This window comes from Struthio camelus, chromosome 2 (assembly GCF_040807025.1).
Source record: "Struthio camelus isolate bStrCam1 chromosome 2, bStrCam1.hap1, whole genome shotgun sequence".
NCBI classification, from domain to species: Eukaryota; Metazoa; Chordata; class Aves; order Struthioniformes; family Struthionidae; genus Struthio; species Struthio camelus.
Window position 1 is genome coordinate 102443353 of NC_090943.1, and position 22834 is coordinate 102466186.

General features: G+C 38.3%; 1 protein-coding gene across 1 annotated transcript; it reads left to right on the top strand.

The window, feature by feature from the left end:
- Positions 1-656: 656 nt before the first annotated feature.
- Positions 657-22524, top strand: BLOC1S5 (biogenesis of lysosomal organelles complex 1 subunit 5). Its single transcript, XM_068931895.1, has 5 exons — positions 657-894; positions 5683-5765; positions 8268-8397; positions 10098-10156; positions 19365-22524. The coding sequence occupies exons 1-5, from the start codon at positions 783-785 to the stop codon at positions 19542-19544; spliced, it is 564 nt and encodes a 187-aa protein (XP_068787996.1). The 5' UTR covers positions 657-782; the 3' UTR covers positions 19545-22524.
- Positions 22525-22834: the final 310 nt, after the last annotated feature.

Here is a 22834-nt window from a genome sequence, read left to right on the forward strand (position 1 = left end):
TTTTCTCAAACCATAGGTCCAATGGCTGGTGGACTTATTTATTAAGGAAGTGGATTTATCTGAATTCGTGCCTGTTCCCATACCTCAAGGCGAACAAACAAGCCCCTTCTTCCCCCTCCGCCTCCGTTTTCTGTGTGATTCCAGAAATGCACGGAGGGCCTGAAGAAGATGATGCAGTTGGTTTTTGTATTGGAAGTCCTTCCTGATGCAATAGCTAGTCTGGACAGTATAGGTCTTTCTAGGCTACAGTAGCTTCCTTCCATGCAACTGCGCAGAAATCTTTAGGCCTCTTAGGAATATAATTTCCAAGCAGAAATGTCTGGGAGAGGCCAACTCTTCGGGCACCCCTGGGTATAGAAGATCTTCCTTCTCGTCCTGGCCTTTGTTCGTCTGCACAAATAATCGCTTTCCTCCTGTGTGTGCCCCTGTCTTTTTCCTCATCTGTACACCTGAAGAGGCATTAGTAAAATCTGCTAGAAGAGTTAGGTTTTTATGAGTTATCTCAGACGGGGGGGCGGCTGGGGTGCTAAAGGGCCTCCCGGGGCGGGCGGGGGCCACCCGCCTCCACCGCCTCCACCACCTCCGTGGACACCGCGGTTGCCGTAGTAACGGCCGCCGCCGCTTTAGAGGCACGGCGGCTGGCGCGGGGAGATGACGTCGCACCGAGGCGTTCGGAACGAGGCGGAAGCGCGTTCCCCCCGTCCTTCCCCCCCAATCAGGCGCTACGAGCGAGGGCTCTGCGGGCGCGGTGGCGGGCCGTGGCGCGGGGGGCGCAGAGCGCCATGAGCGCGGGCGGCTCCGCGTCCCCCGGCCGGAGCGGGGCGGCCCCGATGCCCAGCGACAGGAAGCGGGAGTCGCTGGCCGCCGGGGCCTCGCTCCACCCCATTATAAAGGGTAAGGAGTGGCGTCGGCTCGTCGCAGCCCGCCTCGCCCGACCCGTGTTTTGGGTGCCCGTGGGCGCTGCGGGGGGAGGGGCCCGGCGGCCGTTGAGGGCCTCCGGGCCCGGCGGCCGTTGGAGGGGCGCGCGGCAGCGGCGGGTGGCGCCGCGGGAGCAGCCCGGGCAGCGCTGCGGCGAAGGGACGGGCCTGTTGTTCCCAGTCCGCTCTGGCCGAAGACGAGACATAGGCACAGACGTTCAGGAGAGAGACTATTTGGGTGTAGTGCTAAAACCTTTTGGCTGTAGTGAAATACTAGATTTTTCCCCTTTGGGGATTTCCTCTCTAACAGGTTAACAGGTAGACGCCTGTCAGATGCATTTGGTGCAGAGAGTTGGCCTAACGATCCCTTAGTAACTTTCCAGTGCCCTGTGATTCTTTGAATAATTTGAAGCTTTAAGTTAGATGCTTAAGAAATTGGGTTCGTTTTTGGAAAAGCTGTTACAAACATATCTTTTGCCATTTGAAACTTGGTATCCTGGATAGCTATGTGGCTTTATTTTAAAAGGCTATATTTACAGGTGTTTTGACCATGAGGTCCTTGCTACTGCTGTTGAGTTTCTCCATAGAAGCTCTTCTAAGAAAAGCTTCTAAGCTTCTCCTAAGTACCTGGGTTTTGTGCTAGTTAATCTGTACTTACAAGTATTTGAACTTTAAGTATTTTATCCTAAGCTTTGTTTATTGTCACCATGTAATTCCCCAAATTTAAAATAATCCTTCTGTACTTTTTTGGATGGGGTGGGATTCAGGTTATTGATTCAGATATATATGGCTTCAGTAGAGAGTGAAAGCTACAAGGTAGGAACAAATAGCTGGAAGCAGGAGAACAAACAGGGTAGTTCCTTTAGATGGCAGCGCTGGCTTAGTGTCCATTTAAAATGTTTATGGCACTACACTGTGTTTTTCTTGTGAACAACACAGTTCAACAACTGTGTTGTTTGATATGCTGTCAGAGTTCTTGTAAATTAAACATGATTTTTCTTTATAACAGCCCAGTCTATTTCTCATATTTTATGTATATAGAGAGAGAGATAGATATATGCACACACGCACACACACACGCATATATATATGTATACTATTGTAAATATTTTTTAAGATTAAGCTCCAATTTTTGAGCCCTAGGGTACAGGGAACAGGTGAACGCTAACAGTTTTCCTTTGTAGTGAACTTTCCTCTTGTCTCTCTCTGCAGAAAACTCCCACATCTTAAACTGTGAATCTCTGTAGAACTACAGCCTTTAGTTCAACTCTGCCTCAAATTTTTGCCATCATTAATAGTCAGATACAGAAGCTGTATACTGAGGAGCAGGATTGAAACAGAGGAGACGGGGGGGGGGGGGGGGTGGTCAAGGGCCTGGAGGCCCAGGTGGTGTTCTCCTTGATCCTGCCAGTGAGGGGAGAGGGCTTGAAGAGAACTGGAGGTCGACAATTATTTGTACAGCTGGTGTCGGCAACATGGTTTCTGTGACCATGCAACCCGCTCCGGGTCAAAAACTGCATGGAAGAGACGGGATCCATCTGACTATGTGGGGCAAAAGTATCTTTGCTAACAGGCTGGGCAACCTGGTAAGGAGAGCTTTAAACTAGAAATGATGGAATGAGAGAATGACTAACAGTCAAGTGAGGAAGTGATGGACCACGATGGCAAAGGCTCTGGGATGATATGAATAGAAGGGACCTCATAATCAACAAAAGGGCTGAAATGGAGTTAGCCCAAACATATGCATGTAAATAAGGAAGTGCCTATGGGACAGCATTATGGAGAAAGCACTCCATACCCTTTCTGGGAAATCAGTATGCTTGGGTGCCTCTGAAGTGCATGTACACTACTGAATGCAGCATTGTGAACAGATAGGAGGAATTAGAGGTCTGTGCACAGTTACAGGGCTGCAATCTCAATGGGATGATGGAGACATGGTGGGATAGATCACATGACTGGAGTGCTGCATTGGATGGATACAGGCTCTTTAGGAAGGACTGGCTGGGACAGCGATGAGGGGGAGTTGCCTTTCATGTGAGAGAGCTCAGTGGAAATGCATGGAGCTCTGCCTAGGGATGGGCGAGGGGCCAGCTGAGATCTTATGGGTCGGGGTTAGTGGGCAGACTAATGCAGATGATGTTGTAGTAAGTATCTGCTATAGACTGCCTGATAGGAAAAAGAAGTGAGGCCTTCTTCAGACAGCTGGAAGAAGTCTCACATTCGCAGGCCCTGGTCCTCGTGGGGGACTTTAACCACCCTGGCATCTACTGGAGGGACAGCACAGCAGGGCATAAGCAATCCAGGAGGTTTTTGAACTGAATTGATGACAGCTTCTTAACACAGGGGATCGAGTTGCTCATGAGGAGAAGCACGCTGCTCTATGTAATACTTGCAAATAAGGAAGGTCTGGTTAGGGATGTGTAGGTCAGGGACAGCCTTGGCTGCAGTGGCCTGGAGTTCAGGATTCTGCAAGGAGGAAGCAGGGCAGAAAGCAGGATCAAAATCCTGGACTTCAGGGGAGCAGACTCTGACCTCTTCAGGGACCTGCTTGGAAGAGTCCCATGGGATACAGCCCTGGAGAGAACAGGGGTCCAAGAGAGCTGATTTATATTCAAGGATCACCTCCTCTAAGCTCAAAAACAGTCTGTCCCGACCAGCAGGAGATCGAGCAAAGGTTGCAGGAGGCCTGCAGGGATGAATGAGGAGCTCTAGACAAAATACAAACATAAAAAGGAAGTCTACAAGAGGTGGAAGCAGGGACAGGTGACTGAAGAGGAATGTAGAGACGTTGTCCAAGTATGCAGCGATGGAGTATGCAGGAAAGCTAAAGCCCACTTGGAGTTGAATCTGGTCAGGGCAACAAGAAAGTCTTCTGCAAGTAGCTCAGCAGCAAAAGGAAGGCTAGGGAAAACGCAGGCCTGCTGCTGAATGTGACAGGGAATGCGCTGACCAAGGTCACGAAAAAGGCCAAAGTACTCAATGCCTTCTTTGCCTCAGTCTTCCCTGGTAAATCTGGCCTTCAGGAATCCCAGGTCCCTGAGACCAGAGGGGAAGTCCGTAGCAACGGAGGAGGATCAGGCTAGGGAACATTTAAACAAATTGGACACACACAAGTCCGTGGGACATGAAGGGATGCACCCGCTAGTGCTGAGGGAGCGGGCTGACGTCATTGTGAGGCCATTCTTGGATATCTTTGAAATGTCATGGTGATCAGGGGAGCTTCCTGAGGACTGGAAGAAAGCAAATGCCACTCCTGTCTTCAAGAAGTGCAAGGAAGAGGATACAGAGAAATACGGGCTGGTCAGTCTCACCCTGATCCCAGGGAAGGTGATGGAGCAACTAATCCTGGAAACTATTTCCAGATGCATGAATGTAAGAAGGTGACTGGGAGTGGTCAGCATGGATTTACAAAGGGGATATCAGGCTTACCTGACCTGATAGCCTTCTAGAAGAAGATGACTGGTTCAGTGGATGAGGGGAGAACAGTGGATGTTGTTTATCTCAGCTCTAGTAAGCTTTTTGACATTGTCTTCGATAATATCCTCATAGACAAGTTGATGAAGTATAGGCTAGTTAAGTGGACAGTGAGGTGGGCTGAAAGCTGGAGGCCAGTCAGTGGTGGTATACCCCAAAGGTTGATACTGGCGCTAAAATTGTGTAACTTCTTCATTAATGACCTAGATGATGGGACGGAGTGCACCCTCAGAAAGTTTGTAGATGATATGAAACTGGGAGGAGTGGCTGATGCACCAGAGGGCTGTGCTGCCATTCAGAGGGACCTTGACAGGCTGGGGAAGTGGGTAGGGAGGAACCTCATGAAGTTGAACAAAGGGAAGTGCCAAGTCCTGCCCCTGGGGAGGAGTAACCCCATGTACCAGGACAGATTGGGGGCCAACCAGCTGGAGGGCAGTTTTGCAGAGAAGGCCCTGGGGATCCTGGTGGACAACAAGTTGACAATGAGCCAGCAGTGTTCCCTTGTGGCAAAGGCAGCCAACCACCTTGTGGGTTGCTTTAGCGAGGACATCACCAGCAGGTGAAGGGAAGTGATATTTCCCCTCTGCTCAGCCCTGGCGAGCCCAAATTTGGAGTGCTGTGTCCAATTCTGGGCTCCCCAGTACAAGAGAGAAACATGGAGTCCAGCGAAGGACCACAAAGATAACTAAAGGATTGGAGTGTCTGTCGTTTGAGGGGAGACTGAGAGAGCTGAGACTCTTCAGCCTGGAGAAGAGAAGGCTCAGGAGGATCTTATCCATGTGTATAAATAATTAATGGGAGGGAGTAAAGAAGAGAGAGCCAAATTCTTTTTTTTTTTTTTTTTTTTTTAAACTGTGGGGGTGGTTGAATACTGGAAACTAGAACAGGTTGTTTAGAGAGGCTCTGTAGTGTCCGTCCTTGGAGAATTTCAAAATCTGACTTGGCATGGTCCTGGACAACCTGCTGTAGGTGACCCTGCTTGAGCAGGGGATTGTACCGGACGATCTCCAGAGGTCCCTTCCAACCTCAACTGTTCTGTGATTCTGTGAATGCTCACCTTCACAGAGAAGTGTAGCATGCAGAATGTTAATTCATTGCATTTTACTAAGTTGATGGTTTGCTGAATAGATAGGATAGCCCACAGATACTATCCTGCTTTTCTTTTAGGTTCCAAAGTGTTTTTTCCAGCAGTAATGCCCTTTGCTTTTAAGTGTGTTGTGCTACATTACATTATGTAGCCTAGCATGGAGTGAGATGAAAAGTAAAATTCTGACTTTCGTTGGTCTTTCAGATGTTGGGGAAATTCATTCAAGACTGCTGGATCACAGGCCAGTAATTCATGGAGAAATACGTTACTTTGTTAAAGAATTTGAAGTAAGTATTTTTATCTTATCAGGTGCTATAGCCTGTCATAGTTTGAGACTTTAAACAGTTTTAGCATCTTTTTAGAGAATATAGTATGTATATAAAGTATGTATGTACACTTCAGAAAGATTTGACATTTCTTGCCCATAGATTAAATATCTATATTAAATATATTAAGAAGTAGATTAAAACACCTGCTGCATATGTTTGCACCTTGAGTTTAGTAAACGAGGTAGTAATTTTTGTCTTTTTATTTACAAAGAATAAAGAAAGCACATAAATATTTTTTCCTGCAAAAGACTGGGAGCAATACTGATGTAGGAGAATGCCATAGTTCTGATACCTGAGAGAGTTCTAAATTGTTCAAGGAAAATATTGTTAGCAGGTATAGGATTGCATTTGAGTAAGAAACCAGTTTATGCTTCAGCTGGATTCATCTAGCACAGCTATCCTTTAATTTTGCTTTAATATTTGTTCTGTGGAAGAATGTAATATTACTGGAAGAGAAGAGCAACAATTTATGCAAAGTGAGAAAACCATTCAAAACAGAATGAATGTTATATAATTGGCTGCAAGTAAGGTTGAAGTTCTAACAGTGTAAAAGATGTTTTATATACAACTTTGCTTTTTGGAACTGTAATACCGTTTCCACAAGATGGCAGCAGAAGTTTAGAAAAGTAGAATTTTATGCCAACTAAAGGCTGTTACTAAAAGTAGTTCTTCGTTCTTAAGGAATATGGGATTTAAAATCTTAAAATTAGTCCTGAAAATATAGTATATAGTACTAGTAGTACTGCAGTGTGCAGAGATGATTTTAAAAAGGTCATTTTAATGTTATTTTTGTTTCCAGTTTTAACTACATTTCAAGTAGATCTAATTTATCTCTGCAGTGGTTTAGCAAAATAAGAATGTGAACTAAACTGTCATCAGATCTGTATTGTATGGGTCTGAGAGTCATAAGGAATGCTTTATTTTCTTTGATTTTCCTAAATAAATTTTAGGATACAATGAATAGTTTTACTTGGCTTTTCATAAGAAGGAAAATTCAAACTTAGATTATGGAAATGTAAAAACTTTTCTCTAGCCTCAGGGCTTGGTTAGATGCAGTCTAAATACACATAGTTTTCTTATTGTATCCAAAATCTCATTCTCTTTCTTACAGAGATTTCATATATTCTTTGATCTGTGCTTGCAATTTAATTTCTGGTTTATACTTCTGGGGAAAAAAAAGGAAAGCAAAGGATTGTTAACATTTTTGCAGCTTAGAATTTCTTACAAAAATTGTGCTTGACTCTATGCACTATCAGATATATTTGCTTGTAGTAGGCACATACTTTTTCTTTCAATGATTAGCATCTAGTGTGTAAAGATTTTTTTGAGTGGGAGAATGTAAATTTGCATTCAGGAAGTCTGGAGTCTACTTAGTGAAGCTACTTTACTTCTCTGTGCCTCTGTTTCTGAAGTTTTAAAATGGATATGGTGATCCACTTGCCTGCTTTAAGTGATGTGCTGTTTTTGATTGTTTAATATTGCTTTATGATTAGCAATTTGCAATACAGGAACGCTTCTCTGCAACTCTACATATTAACTGTAAAAAAAAGGTTTAGAACAGATCCCAGAATCCTTTTTATTTAGTTAAGGAAAGTGCCAGTGAAATTCAGAGTAGAGTTAGTGCTGTGGCTTCAAAAACCTAGGGTTTTGTTAGATGTAAGCAATAAAGCGTGGGCTGCTTCTTCTAGTAAATCATGATCAGCAGTGAGGCAGAAAGGCCAGCTGTTTAATCAGTTGCGTTGTGTTTTTAGTCTTGACTTCACTGATTTGCTTCAGTGAAAACAGTCTTATTTGCCTTGTTTTAACCCTGCACTGTATGAAATCTGAAAGGTCAGACATCAAGAAAGTAGCATCACTGCTATACTCTTTCTCTGTAACAACTCAGTTACAAAAATGCTTCAAGTTATAAAAGTGCTTTTAAGCTCTGTTTCTTCGTTATTTCTGAGATGCAGGCCTGTATTATAAATTATCTATATAAAACTTTTTTTTCACATCACCTTTTTTTATTAAGAAATACTAACATATTTCACCAGGACCAGGAACCTTGTTGAAAATATTCCAGTATCTTAATGGCAAGGATGGAGCATTGCTCCCTTTCTTTGTAAAACTTATTTTATCTATCATGCTAAAGAAGTAGAGCAACACTTTAATAGAGCATAACGCAGTCTGTTGAGATAAAGCTGCTAGTTTAGCAACTGGGAAAACATCTTATTTTGGAAAGTGGAATTCCTTGTTACACATTCACTCATCAAGTCAATTCCTCTTTATTTTGTATGTATCGTATTAAAAACAGGTAAATTATATGTTTAAGGCCAGCTGTTGAGAATTGAGAATGGTGTGTTGTTGCAAAGGTTGAAAAGTCTCACTACAAATAAGTATTTGTAAGTAGGGCCGCAGATAGCAGTAGCAAATGAAAGCTGCAAAATAGAAAGATCTTTTCGCTTTCAACTCTTTTGGCAGGAAAAACGTGGCCTCCGAGAGCTACGAGTGCTTGAAAATCTGAAGAACACAATCTTTGAGACAGATGAACACATTCTTCCTAAGTGCGAGCAGACGATGCATGACAATCTAAATGAAGTGTTCAAGAGATGTAAGCAAGTAGCTTCTTATTTTCCTTGTTGCACCATTTTAAGGAATAGTATAGTTTGGATTTTGGATTCAAAATATGATTTATGGAAGAATTACCATCTTTAGATAAATTTTCTGCCATTGATGTGCTTTGTTCTCCTCTCAGTGAAATTTCGAAAGGGGAGCAAAAGGGACGCATTTTGCCATTTATTGTTACAGCCAACGCAACTCTTGCTAAGGTTACACTGAAGTTTCACGTTGACTGCAGTAGAAGCTATTTCGGGTCAGTTTTCTCCTGTGCACTTACAAGCAGGAGGTAGCGCTGCATGCTGGGTAAAGCCATGGACTAAATTTCAGTGTTCTGAATTGTTGCAAGCATGTTGCAGTGTGAGCTTCAAGTTTTTTAATTTACCTGTGGGAAAGCATAATACTGATGTCCTTTATTTAAAGCAAAATTTTGCAGGTGTATAGACAGGAAGTGTGATAATAGAGTTGGTTATTATTATCTTTAGTCACAAATAGGTTAGTAGTAATAATTCTTGCATGCTAATCCTAGTTACATAATTATAGCCATCTGCTATTTATTTTATTCCTCAGATTTTAAAAGAAAGAGAGTTTATAATCTGTTATACTAATTTTGTTGGTTTCTCTGTAAATTTTTCTTATTCATTCAGCAGGACAGCTTCTCAAAAAGTATTTCAAGAGGGTGTGACTGTAAAGCTTTATCTGGAGCTAAGTTTATGCAGTAAAACATGTCAGTGAAGGGTTTGGAGGAGGGTGTAATATTTTATATATAGTATGTTGTATAAACATTCAATTTCATATAGCATATATCTTTTAGCATATGTAGAATAATACAGGTAGGTGACGCTGCACCTATAACAAAGGTTGCAGAAAAATATTTGAAACTTAAAATTTAGCTGTACAAATAAGGCATATGTTCTAATACCTTCTAAATGGCAGTGCAGCTTTGATGTTGCTCCTTGGCTTTCTAATGTTCAACTGTGTGATCCTTCATGATTAGTACTGCTTTAAGATGATGACGGATGGGTATGGTATTTCATAAAAATAGGCTGTGTTAGTGAGAGAGAGAAAGAGAGAGGACCGCTTTGGAGAAATTAATTGATTTCATTCTGCGTAACATTCATGCAGTAAGGTGCTAGATTAGTTTGGGAAAAACATCTGAGTAGGAATACAGCTCCTATTTCTCCTGACAGAATTTCCTAGATTTAGTCTGTGGATAGAAGAGGCTTCAGCATAAAATGTTCTCCATGTACATTGTTTTTTCTAAATCACTTTTTATATTTGATGAGAGAAAATAAGAAACAAGACCAACTAAACCGTAGTGCTTGACCATCTGTTTTCACTTACTGACTTGCAAGATTTTTAGATCTCTTCTGAGGTGCTGAATAGTGCACTCTAGCTTGTCAGCAGCATGAAGGAAAGAGGGCACAAGAGGACTTAGGGGCCTTTCATTTTTTGACTTCTAGAAAGCACAAGGATTCAATTAGTGATGAACCTCCAAACAATTATGAATGTAAAGCCTTTCCTGCAAATATTGGCAAATCTTTTTCTTGCAGAGGTAAGTGCTCCAATGGGTAAAAAATGCAGTGTCTGCATAAGGTATTTGACTAGCAAAACCGCATGTCTTTAAGTCATTTTCTGTTGAGTTTTTCTTGATTTAGAACAGCAGATTGATCTATTGAAATTTTTTCATTTTAGTGCAAGCTGCCAACGATATGATCCATAGAGTCCAAGAGAAGGAACATGAAGAAAGGAAGGTAAAGAATGGATGGATAGATTTTTATAGTATAACTAAATAAGATTGAATGCTTGTACAGTAAGTCTACTTGCCTTCAGTAAAGGAAAACTTGGAAATACATTTTTCTGTATTTTATATACTTTTAGTAAAACTTCTTATGGAGTGATTTCTGTACTTATAAAACACATTCTGCAGTGCACTGCTATATATTTTAGGAGCAGGAGTAGAATGGAACCCTAGCTCTTGCTACAGTCTCCTGATATGCGGAAACTTTTTATTTCCTTTGCTTTATTTTGCTCTTCTTGCTCAGAGTATAGTAATTGTCACATATAGGGAAAGTTTAAATAAAAAAATTTATTTTCTGTGGAACAAAAAACACCTACTAACTTACCAGAATGGCAATGTAAATCTTTCCTAGGTAGCTGAAAACATTGAGCATATTATGTATACTGCTTGTTGAAAAGGAACTTTTTTTTCACTTTTGCATGGGTAATTTAATGAAGGGCTATATTATAGGAGCATGCGAATCATTGGAGTCTTTTCTGTTGGCTACACTTTGCTCATGTGAAGTACATGTGCTCTGAATCTAAAATTTGGAAAATTATATGAGAAAATAGTTTCACGTTTTCCCATTACTCTTTCATGATTGTGTTCCAGTGTTATCTTTTTACCTGCAAAATTGTAGTTATAATCACGGAGCGGTTTAGAAAAACTGAAGACATTTCTTTGGCTATCGTGCAAAATAGGCTGTGCATTGATTTATATTAACTGATAGTCTTATTTTTCTTTCCTTTTTGTAATCAATGAAAGCGGCTAGTCCAGTTGCAGTTGAATACTGGTACTGTGTGACGAGCGCAGTACCGAGCCTGAAGTTTGTTTATGGTGTCTTAACACTGTAGTGTACATATTGATAGAGAGCTTAAGTAGGAAATTCTTCTTATAGTTCTGTGGCTGGTATTTTTGAAGTAAAACTTTAATAAGTTGTATAACTTATTGAATGACTGTTCATTTTACAAGAACTGTAACTTTTTTTTTTTAGAATATTAGCTGTATATTTCCACTTTTTTTTTTTTAATATGAACGGGAGCAATACTGATAGCTATTATTCAGGATTTTTAGTATTTCTTTAAGGTTGTATAGTAAGACTTTTTGGCTTGAAGCTTTTCAAATGCGGTAAGTAACAGGTAGGTAACTTTTTTGAGTTATATATAAAAGCTGTCACTGCAGTTCAGCAGCATGAGGAGAAATACGTTTTCCTCATTCTTCTTTCTCTGATTGTAATTGCAATTGTTGCAAAGAACTGCATTTTCGTAACATCTAGTATCAAGTGATTAGTGTTTGCAGCCCTCGGTTAAATTAATACCATTAATTTTCACAGTTAAATTAATTAAATTTCTGCTGAGTTAAATGAATTTGAAAATTATTTGTTTTACTGACTAAAATTATTTGCTTTACTAATTATCTTTGCAGTTCCTTTCAGCTACTGATATCAGCCAAATAGCAAAAGAAAATCTGAATTGTCCCTAACTGCATTCATACTTTAGGTGTAAAATAATTTGTGATTACAGGAGTGTCAACTGAAAGAAGTATTCATGGAATCCTGGCCTTGTTGATGACTTCCCTCATTTAGATCAGTAATATTTAGCTAGTAGTTCAAGCTGTGAATTAGTTTAAGTAGGGGAAACCAGAGATGAAATTTCTTCATCAAGAAATTCTGTAAACATGCATTTGTTTATTGTATGTTCTTGTTTCTTCTTTTTTGGTTTGATACTTTTTTATACAGAAGAGTGCAGGCTTGTACTGGAAGTTGCCCAGTATTTCCTGTAATAAGCCCTGCCTCTTAGTTGTTTCTAACATGAACTAGCGTGGTAACAATTCACAAAACTCGTCTCTGCCTTACATGGTTGTTGTTGGTTTTTTTTTAATTTCAGCACAAATAGTCCAAGTAATGCTAAGAACAATGTTTACTGAAAAACGTGTTTTCATAAATGTTAATTTTTGGCATAGCCATTGACTGTAAAACAAAAATAGAAATAAGTACAATCAAATTATTGTATGATTCAGCACAATATACAAGAAAGTTTTACTGATAGTGTATCTTTGAAGTTCAAGCAATGTGCATTATTGCGTGAGAAAATGATTTCGTAATCAGATTAATTTTTTTTTCCAAATGACTAATGTCCCAACTTAGGTGTTGGGAAGCAATCAAAAACAGGAGGAAGCTATTTTGTGTGGTCTAGAGCCGGAAGCTTTACAGAGGAACAGAGCTGAAGTTCTAAAAGTGTTTGGGAGTGGGGAGTTGTTTCTCTTAAATAATAATAATAATAACAACAGCCATGGAAACTTACCATTTGTACTACCTAGTAAACCTTTCAGATGAGGTGAAACTGTTTTCTGCTATGCATTAAGTGATGGTAAGTGCCAATCTTCTTCCCTTAGTCTATCAGTATCACTTTCTTCTCTAATAGACAGCAAAAGCCTAAAGTGTAATCTGCTGTTACTGACAGAAAAAGAGTCTTTCGGTTCAAGTTACAGAAATCTACAGCATGGCAGGAAATGTTGGATTATCTAGCACTTAAGACGTTGCAATTTAGAGGTAATTATTGAGACACTTTTTTGCTTCCTGGCTAAATACTTTACTGGTACCGTGCAACATCATAAATTGGCTCAGGCTTTGGTTTGGCTCAAGTATCCATTTATACTGCAACTTTTCCATATTATAGAAGTCATAAGGTTTTACCTAAGAACATAATCTGTTCTTTTGAAGCCTGAATATGTTGTCATAATATCAGCTTCTGTCTTGTTATCAAGCACAGGTATTGTTTTAATATCTAACTGTGTGAATATTTCTTAGACACTTCTTGACTGGATGAACAGAACAGTAAAAACTCGGGCAGTTTTTGAGGTGGTTGTGTTGTGCTTACTAGGTGGTGTTTTCTAATTAAGTCTAACTTAAAGGGCTTGTGTCTAACTTAAAGGGCTTGTGTTCTTTATTTATTTCCACACATGAATTTAGATTATACTTATTTTACAGCATTACTCAGTTTTAGCATTCACTTGAGATGACAAAAGGTAGGATTCAAAATTAAATTATACTCTGAAAAGTTATTCTGTGAAAATGTTTTATTTTCATGTTTGTATGTGCTATTATTTGTGAAATTTTGTTAGTTTACAAGTTACAGTTCTCCAGTTTGCAGCCCTGACACCCACAAAACAAAGTATTTGTTTCTTTTTCATGAATCATCACAAGCAATCCAAAATTTGCAATTAAAAGTTTCCAGCAGTTTGGGAGTTTCATACGTCTTCATTTCATTTCGAGTATTTTCCTGACTATGTATCGGCCACAATTTATTTCAATTACCTCTTACATAGTTGTGTTGGTTTTGCAAAGTTATAAGTTTAAACTAATAAAAATTAATGCTGAATCACTGTTCCTCCAAATATATATATAATTATACATATATTTTAATGAGGAAAAGGGAGTATGTTCACATCCAATTGTGTCTGCGCTTTCAAACATGTACAGGCATTTTTTCCTTCTTCATGACAGTGAAAATCATTCATTTTAACAAATCAGAAGATGCCTGTACTGCAAGTACTTTCTGGAAGACTTTAGGAAAACTTATTATTCTACCTCCCCAAATTATGGATGTGTTTTTATTCAGAATATATGCTATATTCTTGTGTCATCTGATAAAACAAAGTACCTTCCAAATGAACAACAGTATGCAAAGGGAGGTTCAATTTTTCAGTTCTTACTGTCTTCTGTCGCTTAACGGGGCCCAGCTACTGAAATTCTTTGGATTATTACGTGGTTTGGAAATTAAGACATTTTACATGATTCTCTGAATGATGAATTCAGATTAAAAAAAAATACACACATCTACACGCACCCACACCCCACTGTGTTATTCTCTTCAACCTGCACAATAACCAAGCAGAGAAAGGGGTATAGTTCTATACTCCTGTAGCGACTGACTGAAAAGGCATGTAAGAATACTAATGTCATTTAATGTTCAGGACAGTTACAGGCATAAATTGCCTAGAACTTAATTATTCAGTGTAGCAGGGACTGGAAGTAGATCTCCACCATTAAGGTAAATGTCATAAGCAAAAGTTCTTTTTTTGTCGTTTTCCTTTTTTCCCCTTGCCCAGTGAACACGTCTGGTTAAAGAAACTGAGGTCTGTATCGTGGAATAGTCTGTAGCTTTGTAATACCAGGACTGTATTTTGAGGTGGGATATGTGAATTAGATTTTTTAAATAAAAAGATAACTTACCTGTCATTATTAACATCTCAAAACATGGACTGCTCTGCATATGGCTGGCATAAAGCATTCTGGATACTGGTATTGGGACTAGATGTCTGGAGACAAAGCATATTTAGGTGGTAGCTATCAGAAGATGAGAGAATCTGTGTTGGACTCAAGAGTCTAATATGCCCGTTACAGACCTAAACGTTTTCGTAGGTCTGTGCTCTCTGGATAAGTTTTCTATCCACTGTTCTCGATTACTGCAAGGAATGGAGTGTTATCCGACACCATGGTAGTACATTACCACTTAGGACAGCACCTACAGCTGACAGCATGAAGCAGTGACAGTTTTTCTGGGAAGACTCAGGCTTGTCTGTTTGGGTGTGCAGGTGGCATACCTCATGGAATTTTTCAGAAGAGAACAGCCATTCAGATAATGTATCTTAACTGATTGGTTTTTTCCCTTCCTACATGTGGCTTGTAAAGGTGGTATGTTTATCTTGTGCGTGTAGTTTGCATTTTGTGGGGAGCAATAATTCACTGATTTGTCCTCTAAGGAGTGATTTTATTTTTTAACCTGAAGTACTGAGACACAGTAAGCAGTTGCTCAAAATGCTGTTAAACATTTCTTGAATGCAAAGATTCTGAGAACATGCAGAAGCTGGAATGTGAATTATTAACAATTACTTTATTCAAAATAACTTTTGTTTTAACTCGTGAAAGAATTATTGGAACTTTGTATGTATGAGCATCACTGAGGTGATATGAATCTCTAGAGACTGATCATTCTTACTGCTGTCATACTTGTACCAGCAAACTGTAGGAGATACCTCGAGCTGAACTTCTTTTAATTTTGAACTTCTTGTTTTAATTTTGAACTTCTTGTTTTAATTTTCAGTTCATGGTTAGCAAGAGAAGCAAGTGTATATTTCAAAGATTGAACCTCTTAAATAATGTACAATGACATTTTCATGCTGTTTTCTACTCAGCATGAGTTAAATGTGCAGTGAATTAATGTGTCTTAGTGAGGGATCCTGAAGCTTAAGAAGATAGCATATATTTTTGTTCATTTATGTTTAAATTAATTGAGTTTAGTTCTTAGTTTTTGAGTCGCCAGTGAGCAATGTAATACAAGGACATTGGCAAGCTTCCTAAATAACAAAAAATGGAAAATAACCTGAAATTCTCTTTCCTTAAAATGTAAATATTATTTTCCTTACTGTTATGAAATGACTTAGAAATTGAATTGCCAGGCAAATTTTCGGGTTCTACGCACATTAATTTTAATCTGTGCATCAGTGACATGACTTTCATATTAATTGCTGCACATCTATAAATAAAGAAATTACAATTTGCTAGTATGAAACATCTCACTATGTCTCTGCAGGTCATTGATTTACGTAATAATGTTGACTTTTGGAAACTTTGTTTTTTGAGACTGATTTTGACTTCACCAAAACAATTCCATGCTATGATGCATATGCATCTTGAAAAGCTTTGTATTTTGCAGATTTTTCATCTATGCCAACAGAGACTATTTCATCTTTCAAACAGCTTTATGCTTTCTAGCTCTATTACCCCTACAGTTACAATTAAGTCAGAATATTTTTTGCATAGTGTCCTGATTTCGTTAGTTTTTCCTCTTCGGTGTTAGGATGAATTAAATAAAACACTGAAGTTAATAACATTGGATATGAAGAAGATATGAGAGAAGTGGAGACCATTATAGTAAGAAAGCAGAAAACATGGCAAACCTGAAGGTTGTTTGCTGAAGTACAGTATGGAACTTGTACTGATAAAGTGAATCTTTTGGTGGCCTGTTTTTATGTTGGAGTTGGATGTCAGTGTCCTGCTTGGGAGCCTGCATCCTTAAGGGACTCTGTCAGTGTCCTGCTGAGGGAAAGGCTGTACCACGGTAGCAGCTTGTTACAGGACAGCAAGATGTTACAGGACATGCTTGGGTGAGGGAAGCCATTTGAGTACCTTAGCTTCAGGGACAGTGTCTGCTGCAGTGTGGGTCTTGTGGTTGGACTTGGACATAGGAGTCTGCCTATCTTTGATCGGGATTTCTCTCTCATATTGTTCTCTGATGTCTAAGAAGATTCAGGTGCCAGCTGGAGCTTTTCCTGCTCTGGTGGTATTCATAAATCTCTTCTGTTTCGACTCTTTAACTTCTAATAAGAAGCAAACTTACACCGCAAAGTACGCTTTGGTTGAAGGTGCAAATCTATTTGGAATCGCACATTATTTCTGGTGCTCCCGCAGGTACTAATCTGGCAGGAACAGGAATATTGTGTGTATAATAGGTGTCATTTTGAAACCACAAACATACTCGCTTAGCAGCCATCAGTGTTAATGATTTGGAGGTGCTTCTGACAAGAGTTGGGTTTGAATTTGTGATCTAGGAAGGAGAGCCTCGGTGCGTAAGATGTATGTTGAACTTCTACATTGAAATTTTCCAAACCGTTACTAGGTTGTGAGAGTGAAAACAGTATTCAAAGTCTCTGTCTTTTAATAGGTGTTTATCGTTTTTGCTTATTTGCTCTAGCATATTTTAATTTTATTCTACTGATTTGTAAGATGTTTATTATTCATACCTGCAACTTTTCACTTTGTTAAAGGTTCAAAAGCAAATCTACATAACTGCAATTATTTCCAGCATAAACCTTACTCTATAAAACTTATTATTTCAATAGAGTTGCTACTTACATTTATATATTTGAAGGATAAGCAGTTACAGCAATTGCTCCTCAGTACTCAATTTTTAAAATTTATACCTAAGCATATATATTAGGAGACCCACATAGCCTGGCTGTATCACTATCTGTAGTATCACTTTATTTCTCAGTGTCACTTCCCTAGTGCCAGAAAAAGCTAGACATTGAGAAGGGGAAGGGAAGAGATTTTTTTGGAGGAGAAAGAAGTTATACCAGTATTTTTGATATCTTAAACTTAGCTATCTCGTTCTCCCTAAACGTCCGCAATGATCTTACCCGCTAAATCATTTTATATCCTTGGACAGAAATGGTGCCATGGAGGATGCAAATAGCAAGTAGCAACATGAATTTCATATTTATTTCAAGCAATTCAAGTGTTCAGGAGCATGGGTTAGTCTAGAACTGGGTGGTTCAGGTAGGCACTTTGTAATCAGGTCAAAAGCAGTGTGTGTGATTGACAGTTTTGAAAACTAAGGTGAAGTACAGACACCTCATCCCCCACCTCCGCACATAGAGGTTTGTGTCTTTTTTTTTGGTAGTAGCTAGTATTGTATCTTACAAACAAAACCGATCTTGTCCTAATATTGTTACAGTGTATATGAAACACTGCATGGCAAAAATAGGGTATTTAACCCATAGTGTGTCCTCTTAAAAGCAGAACATATCATGTGGTACAGTAAAGACTACATAAATTGGTTTCAATTGCATTTAATATACTAAAATACCAGATATTTAAAAGAACGAAGCTGTATAATAGTATTTATTCCTGCTCTGCTGTTCTGTACGTAGGAAATAATCATTATTGTTCAAAAAATAATGATGAGTCCTCTGTTTTGCTGGAAGAACAACATAAGAACAACTACCTGGATTTATTATGGCATACGACTTTATTAGACATAAACCACAGTGAGAGCCAGCCGGCTAAAACAGAAACAGTAACTGCCAGATTCAAAATATTGAATACTTTTTTTTTTTTTTTTTGTATTTCAGTTTTTCCTTTCTGTGTTAGAGGCTCTTTCACCAACATTTGTATCTGACTATACTGAACTTTCGCATCACAGCATAGTAGAAGTGTTCTACTTTTAAAAATTTATTCAATTCACAAGTGAAAACACTTGTGTTTCAATGAATGAGACGTTCAAGGAGAAAGCAGCAAGTGTCGAGAAAAGAGGAGCAATATAGTGAAGTGTTGGCTAAGATATATGATTTATACATGCTTTTATTAACCATCTTCATTTGTTGTGAAATGTAGAAGTATTCTTTTATTTAGATGCATTTGACATTGCAAGCAGTAAGAAAAAAAGTTACTTGAGTGTTGAAGTGGATCCTTTAATCTCTGGTGATGCACGTACACATAAGTAATGGACATACATAACTTGCTAAAATATTATTTTGTCTACCAGGCACAAAAGCGAAATATAGTAGGCCTAATATCTTCCTCATAAATCAGCCTATAGTAATGCTTCCAGTGTGTTTTTAATCTGTATCATACATAATGTGGAACTGCCCTCACTTGCCATGCTAGCTGCAGATTCCCAGTTCTTTGATATTTCTGATTGGAAAAGTTGAAGACCCTTTGAAACAAAATTAGCTGTGTTTTATTTAAAATATTTCTGTTTTGGTTACTAAGAAGTTATCCCAAAATAGAAAAAAATGCTTTTTAAATGATGGACTCTCTAAGTTTTTTTGTGTCAGAATGCAGCTTCTTTCAATGCTAACCCACCAAAAAATATGAAATTCTTTGTCCATTTGTAGTGAATTCTTTGTAACTAGAACAAGGGCTAAAAACACTGAATACCACATTCCTGAGACTAGAAGTTCATTTTAAAAGAGAATATGAGTTTGTGAGATAATCCATATTTATATCAGCTGCAGTTTTAGAGTACTTCAAACATTGTCAGTAATCAGAGGAACGGATAATGCAACAAGTATATTCTTCAGATGCTAACCGAAGTTGACAAGTAACTTTAAAGTGACTTTCCATTTGTTTAGATAATTTTCTGCGGTTACCAAACTGCAGCATAGAAAAGCTATTACTGCTGATGTTATCATGTAAAAGGCATTGTAAACATATTACCATTTCTTCTGCAGTTACTATGCCGTATAACTATACCTATTCTCTTCTTACTTTCACCTTTTACTGAACTGAAAGCCCATTTTCTCTGATAACGTTAATATTATGTAATTTCATGGCCTCATTAAACCCACTGTTTTAATCTGCAAATGGTTGTTAAAACTTCCCATTTTCCTCCTCTCAGCTTCAGACTGACAAGCTAATTGTTGGTGAAGAGAAACGCATAGCCCACTGGGAGACATTCGTGAAAGAACAACAGAACAAACGAGCAGAGGTGGACGAAGAGCACAGAAAAGCTATGCAGCGCCTCAAAGAGCAGTATGCTGACATGGAGAAGGAACTGGCCAAATACGTTTCTTTTTAAGACTTTCCTTTCTTAGTAATTCTGTTTATGTGCCAATACCCAGTTGCTTCAGACTTATCAAATTGAGATTCTTTTGGAAAGCTGAAACAAGTAAGAAAAAGAGAAAATTTCCTCTGCAAGTTTGGTATGAGAAGAAAAGTTTTGCATACTTTCAACTAAGTGCCTCTCCATACTTGTTTTGTTCAGGGTCAGTGGAGTGCCAGTATTTCTCAGTTTGTTGGAAGGTGGAACTGGAAATTGCATTGTGTGACTAGATCAGCTCATGGAATCGCAAACTAGAATTCCCTGCCTTGCGCAGACAGTATCATATCATTAGGGAAAATAGAGCCTAATGTAATGTTAAGTATCCCAGTATGCAATCACATCCCTTTCCCCAAAAGTACATGTAATAGGGACCAGCCATATTTAGCTGAGAATTAACTGGGAAAACTATAAATCCCATTCATAGATTTCGGGAAAACCAGCTTGTGCTACAGAATAGAGTAGGTTTTGAAAATTCAGTGATGAAAGATCTCAATGTGGTTTTAAATCCAGTTATAATGCCGGCTGTGGTGTTTGCATCTTAAGTATTATGAAGTAGAGTTGAGATTTAAATGATTCTTGCTAACATGCTAATAAAAGTTGGTAACTGATCTTGGACAACAAATCCTTTTCTCTCCCTGTAAGTGTCTCAGACCTATCTTTTTCAGCATTACTGTTTTAAGCAAAGCCAAAACAAGTTGAGAGGTAACTGTGAGAAGCATATTGCATTACATTTTTAGCTAGCATGGTATTTACCTTAAATATTTGGCATGGTTTACTGTTGGTTTACTTAGCAGATAAACTTGTCAGAATTTACGTTAATCTATAAAACAATTGAGGAAAGGTTTTTGTTTCTTTATCAGTGTAACAATTGAGCAGATTAATGATAAAACATCTGTAGTACCAATCTGTTTTCTTACTAACTGCTGTGGAGCATGTGAAGCTCCTGTCCCTGCTTTCCTTGCATTTAGCAACAATATAACTGAAGAAATTAAGTTAATCCATTCGTTAACCAAGCAAAATGAGACATAGTAACTTAATGAAATTTGCTGCAAGCTAACCCACAATACAGGAAATATCTTTCCATATTTTAACTGCTATGCAATATAGAATGGAAACAGGTAAAAATAAACAGAATTTGCCCTGTGCTGGTATCACAGCAGCAATATGCCAACAATGGTTACTTGTGTAAGTTTATGGCTTGGTGTCAAGGCTCCATTCCTGGCAGCATGTTGATAGTGTGATTAAACTTAGTAGTGGAGATGGAATAAGTATTTGAGATTTCTTTCAATAACACTGAATTCTTGCCAAGCTGCTCTGTCTGCTACTGTAGGCCGACAGCTTCATCAATCATCCTCATGTATCTGGACTGAAAAGAGGACTTGCCGACACCGGAGCATGCTGGAATGTTGTTAATTCTCTGTTGTGGATGGAAAAAATGTACATGTCTCAAAAGTATCCCACACATGAAAAATAGGAAAGCCTCTTTCAGAACAACTCTTATTTAAATAAGAGGGTGACTTCTATAATATTTTTCAGCTTATGCAGTCCCTGATGAATGTTATAACTCAGCTCAGGCTTTCACTTATGAAGAAAAGGTTAGTTCTTGTTAGGATTTGAGTCTGAAGTAGTTTCTGATTGTTTTGAGGACAAACTGAAAATGATTTTTCCCTTACAAAATGTTTATGTTCTCAAAGCCCAGATATCTTTATAACAAAATGCATCTAACTATATTCTGAAGGCATTTTATTTTTGCACTGATAATTTTTTATTAAAATTTAGAGATCTCATTAACTGTGCACCGGAGCTGTAGATTCTATTATTCCTCCAGTTTGAGGGGTCTTAAGCAATGATACAGATCTCGCAAGCTGAATGTCCACTGGAAAATAAAGAGATATTTCCGAAGACTTCTGGGTCTTTGCTCCTTATTCTTTTGAAGAGCTTCTTCTAAATACTGATGTTGAAAATGTGTTCCTCTTTTAAAATGATACAGGTATTTTTATGCTAAAGATCACTTTTCTTCATTGTCTGTATCTGGTTATGGGCCTATTCTCCTTCATCGAGGGACTACCTGAAAAATACTCGATCCTGAATTCAGTGACTTTCACTTTTTTATGTATGATATGCTGTAGTTCTTGAGGTGCTTTGAAATACATAAATTGCCTTTGGAGAAACTTGCCAACATTTATAGGAAAATCTATTTTTCTGTCATAGTGCTAAAAAAGGGAAAAAAAACCTCTTGCTATGTCTAATCTCGTATGTCAATACAGAACATATCTGACAGATAAAGAAAGGTGCCTGTCTTCGGCAGTTTTTTAGCAAGGTGAGAGCGTGGTCTGGCTCAATACATTAGTGTTCCACAACGTCTTTGTAAGATTCAAATTCTAATTTTCTTTGAAAAGTCTTTGCCAGCTGGGAGAAATAGAAAAGAATAGCCTCAAAATTGGTTTGTGACATTTGTGCATGGAAGTATTTTAGCTTATATTTGCAATGTTTACATGATTAAACTTTATGATAGCTTTGAAAATCTTGAGGAATGATATAATCCTTGTCAAACTTGATAAAAATTTGCATTGGGTTCCAATAGGAGCTGGATTGGGTCTTCCAGATTATGCATATAACATTTTGTTTAACACTGTTCATTACACTGTACTGCAAATTTAACTGTTCCTAGTAGCTAGAAGTGTGTTTGGATGTCATATAATCACTGGAATATTCTTGTAATCTTTCTATTCTAACTTATGTACAGCAATAAACTGATATTTTTTTCGTATGAAATCAGCTGCTGCTGTATTTAAGAGTTATAACCAATTCAGTAGTTGAAGCATTACTTACATTCTTGTCTGTTGCCATCTTGTTTTAAAACTCTTTCAGTTCTCCTTGGGATGTATTGTACTTAAGGCCTCACACTTTTTTTTGATCTTGAGAAGGAGGAATAAAGCTGATTTATTTGTTCTTGCTCTGTTTTCTATGCTAATACTAGGTAATACTTAACACTAACACCAAGTAACACTAGAAAAATTCCATAATAACAGATGGAGTATTGCATGTTCTCTGTCGTTTTCATTTATGATTTGTAAAGCTTTTCCTCAAATACTGTGGGGGTTTTTTCCCAGTAGACAAATTAAATTGCGAATAAATGGAATTATCACCTGTGATTCAGTTCATTGGTTGTAGTTCTCTACTGAATTGAAAAGCTTCCTATGTGTCAAGGCTTATGGATTTCGAGATTTTCAAGTATTCTCCAGTAGGTGTCAGCACAAGCCTGT

What these genes read in the sequence shown, in the direction of transcription:
- BLOC1S5 (XM_068931895.1), top strand. Translation starts at nt 783, where the DNA reads ATGAGCGCGGGCGGCTCCGCGTCCCCCGGCCGGAGCGGGGCGGCCCCG. An exon ending in GCTCCACCCCATTATAAAGG is followed by an intron (nt 895 to 5,682) that starts GTAAGGAGTGGC and finishes TTGGTCTTTCAG; the next exon opens with ATGTTGGGGAAATTCATTCA. An exon ending in AGGAACATGAAGAAAGGAAG is followed by an intron (nt 10,157 to 19,364) that starts GTAAAGAATGGA and finishes TCCTCCTCTCAG; the next exon opens with CTTCAGACTGACAAGCTAAT.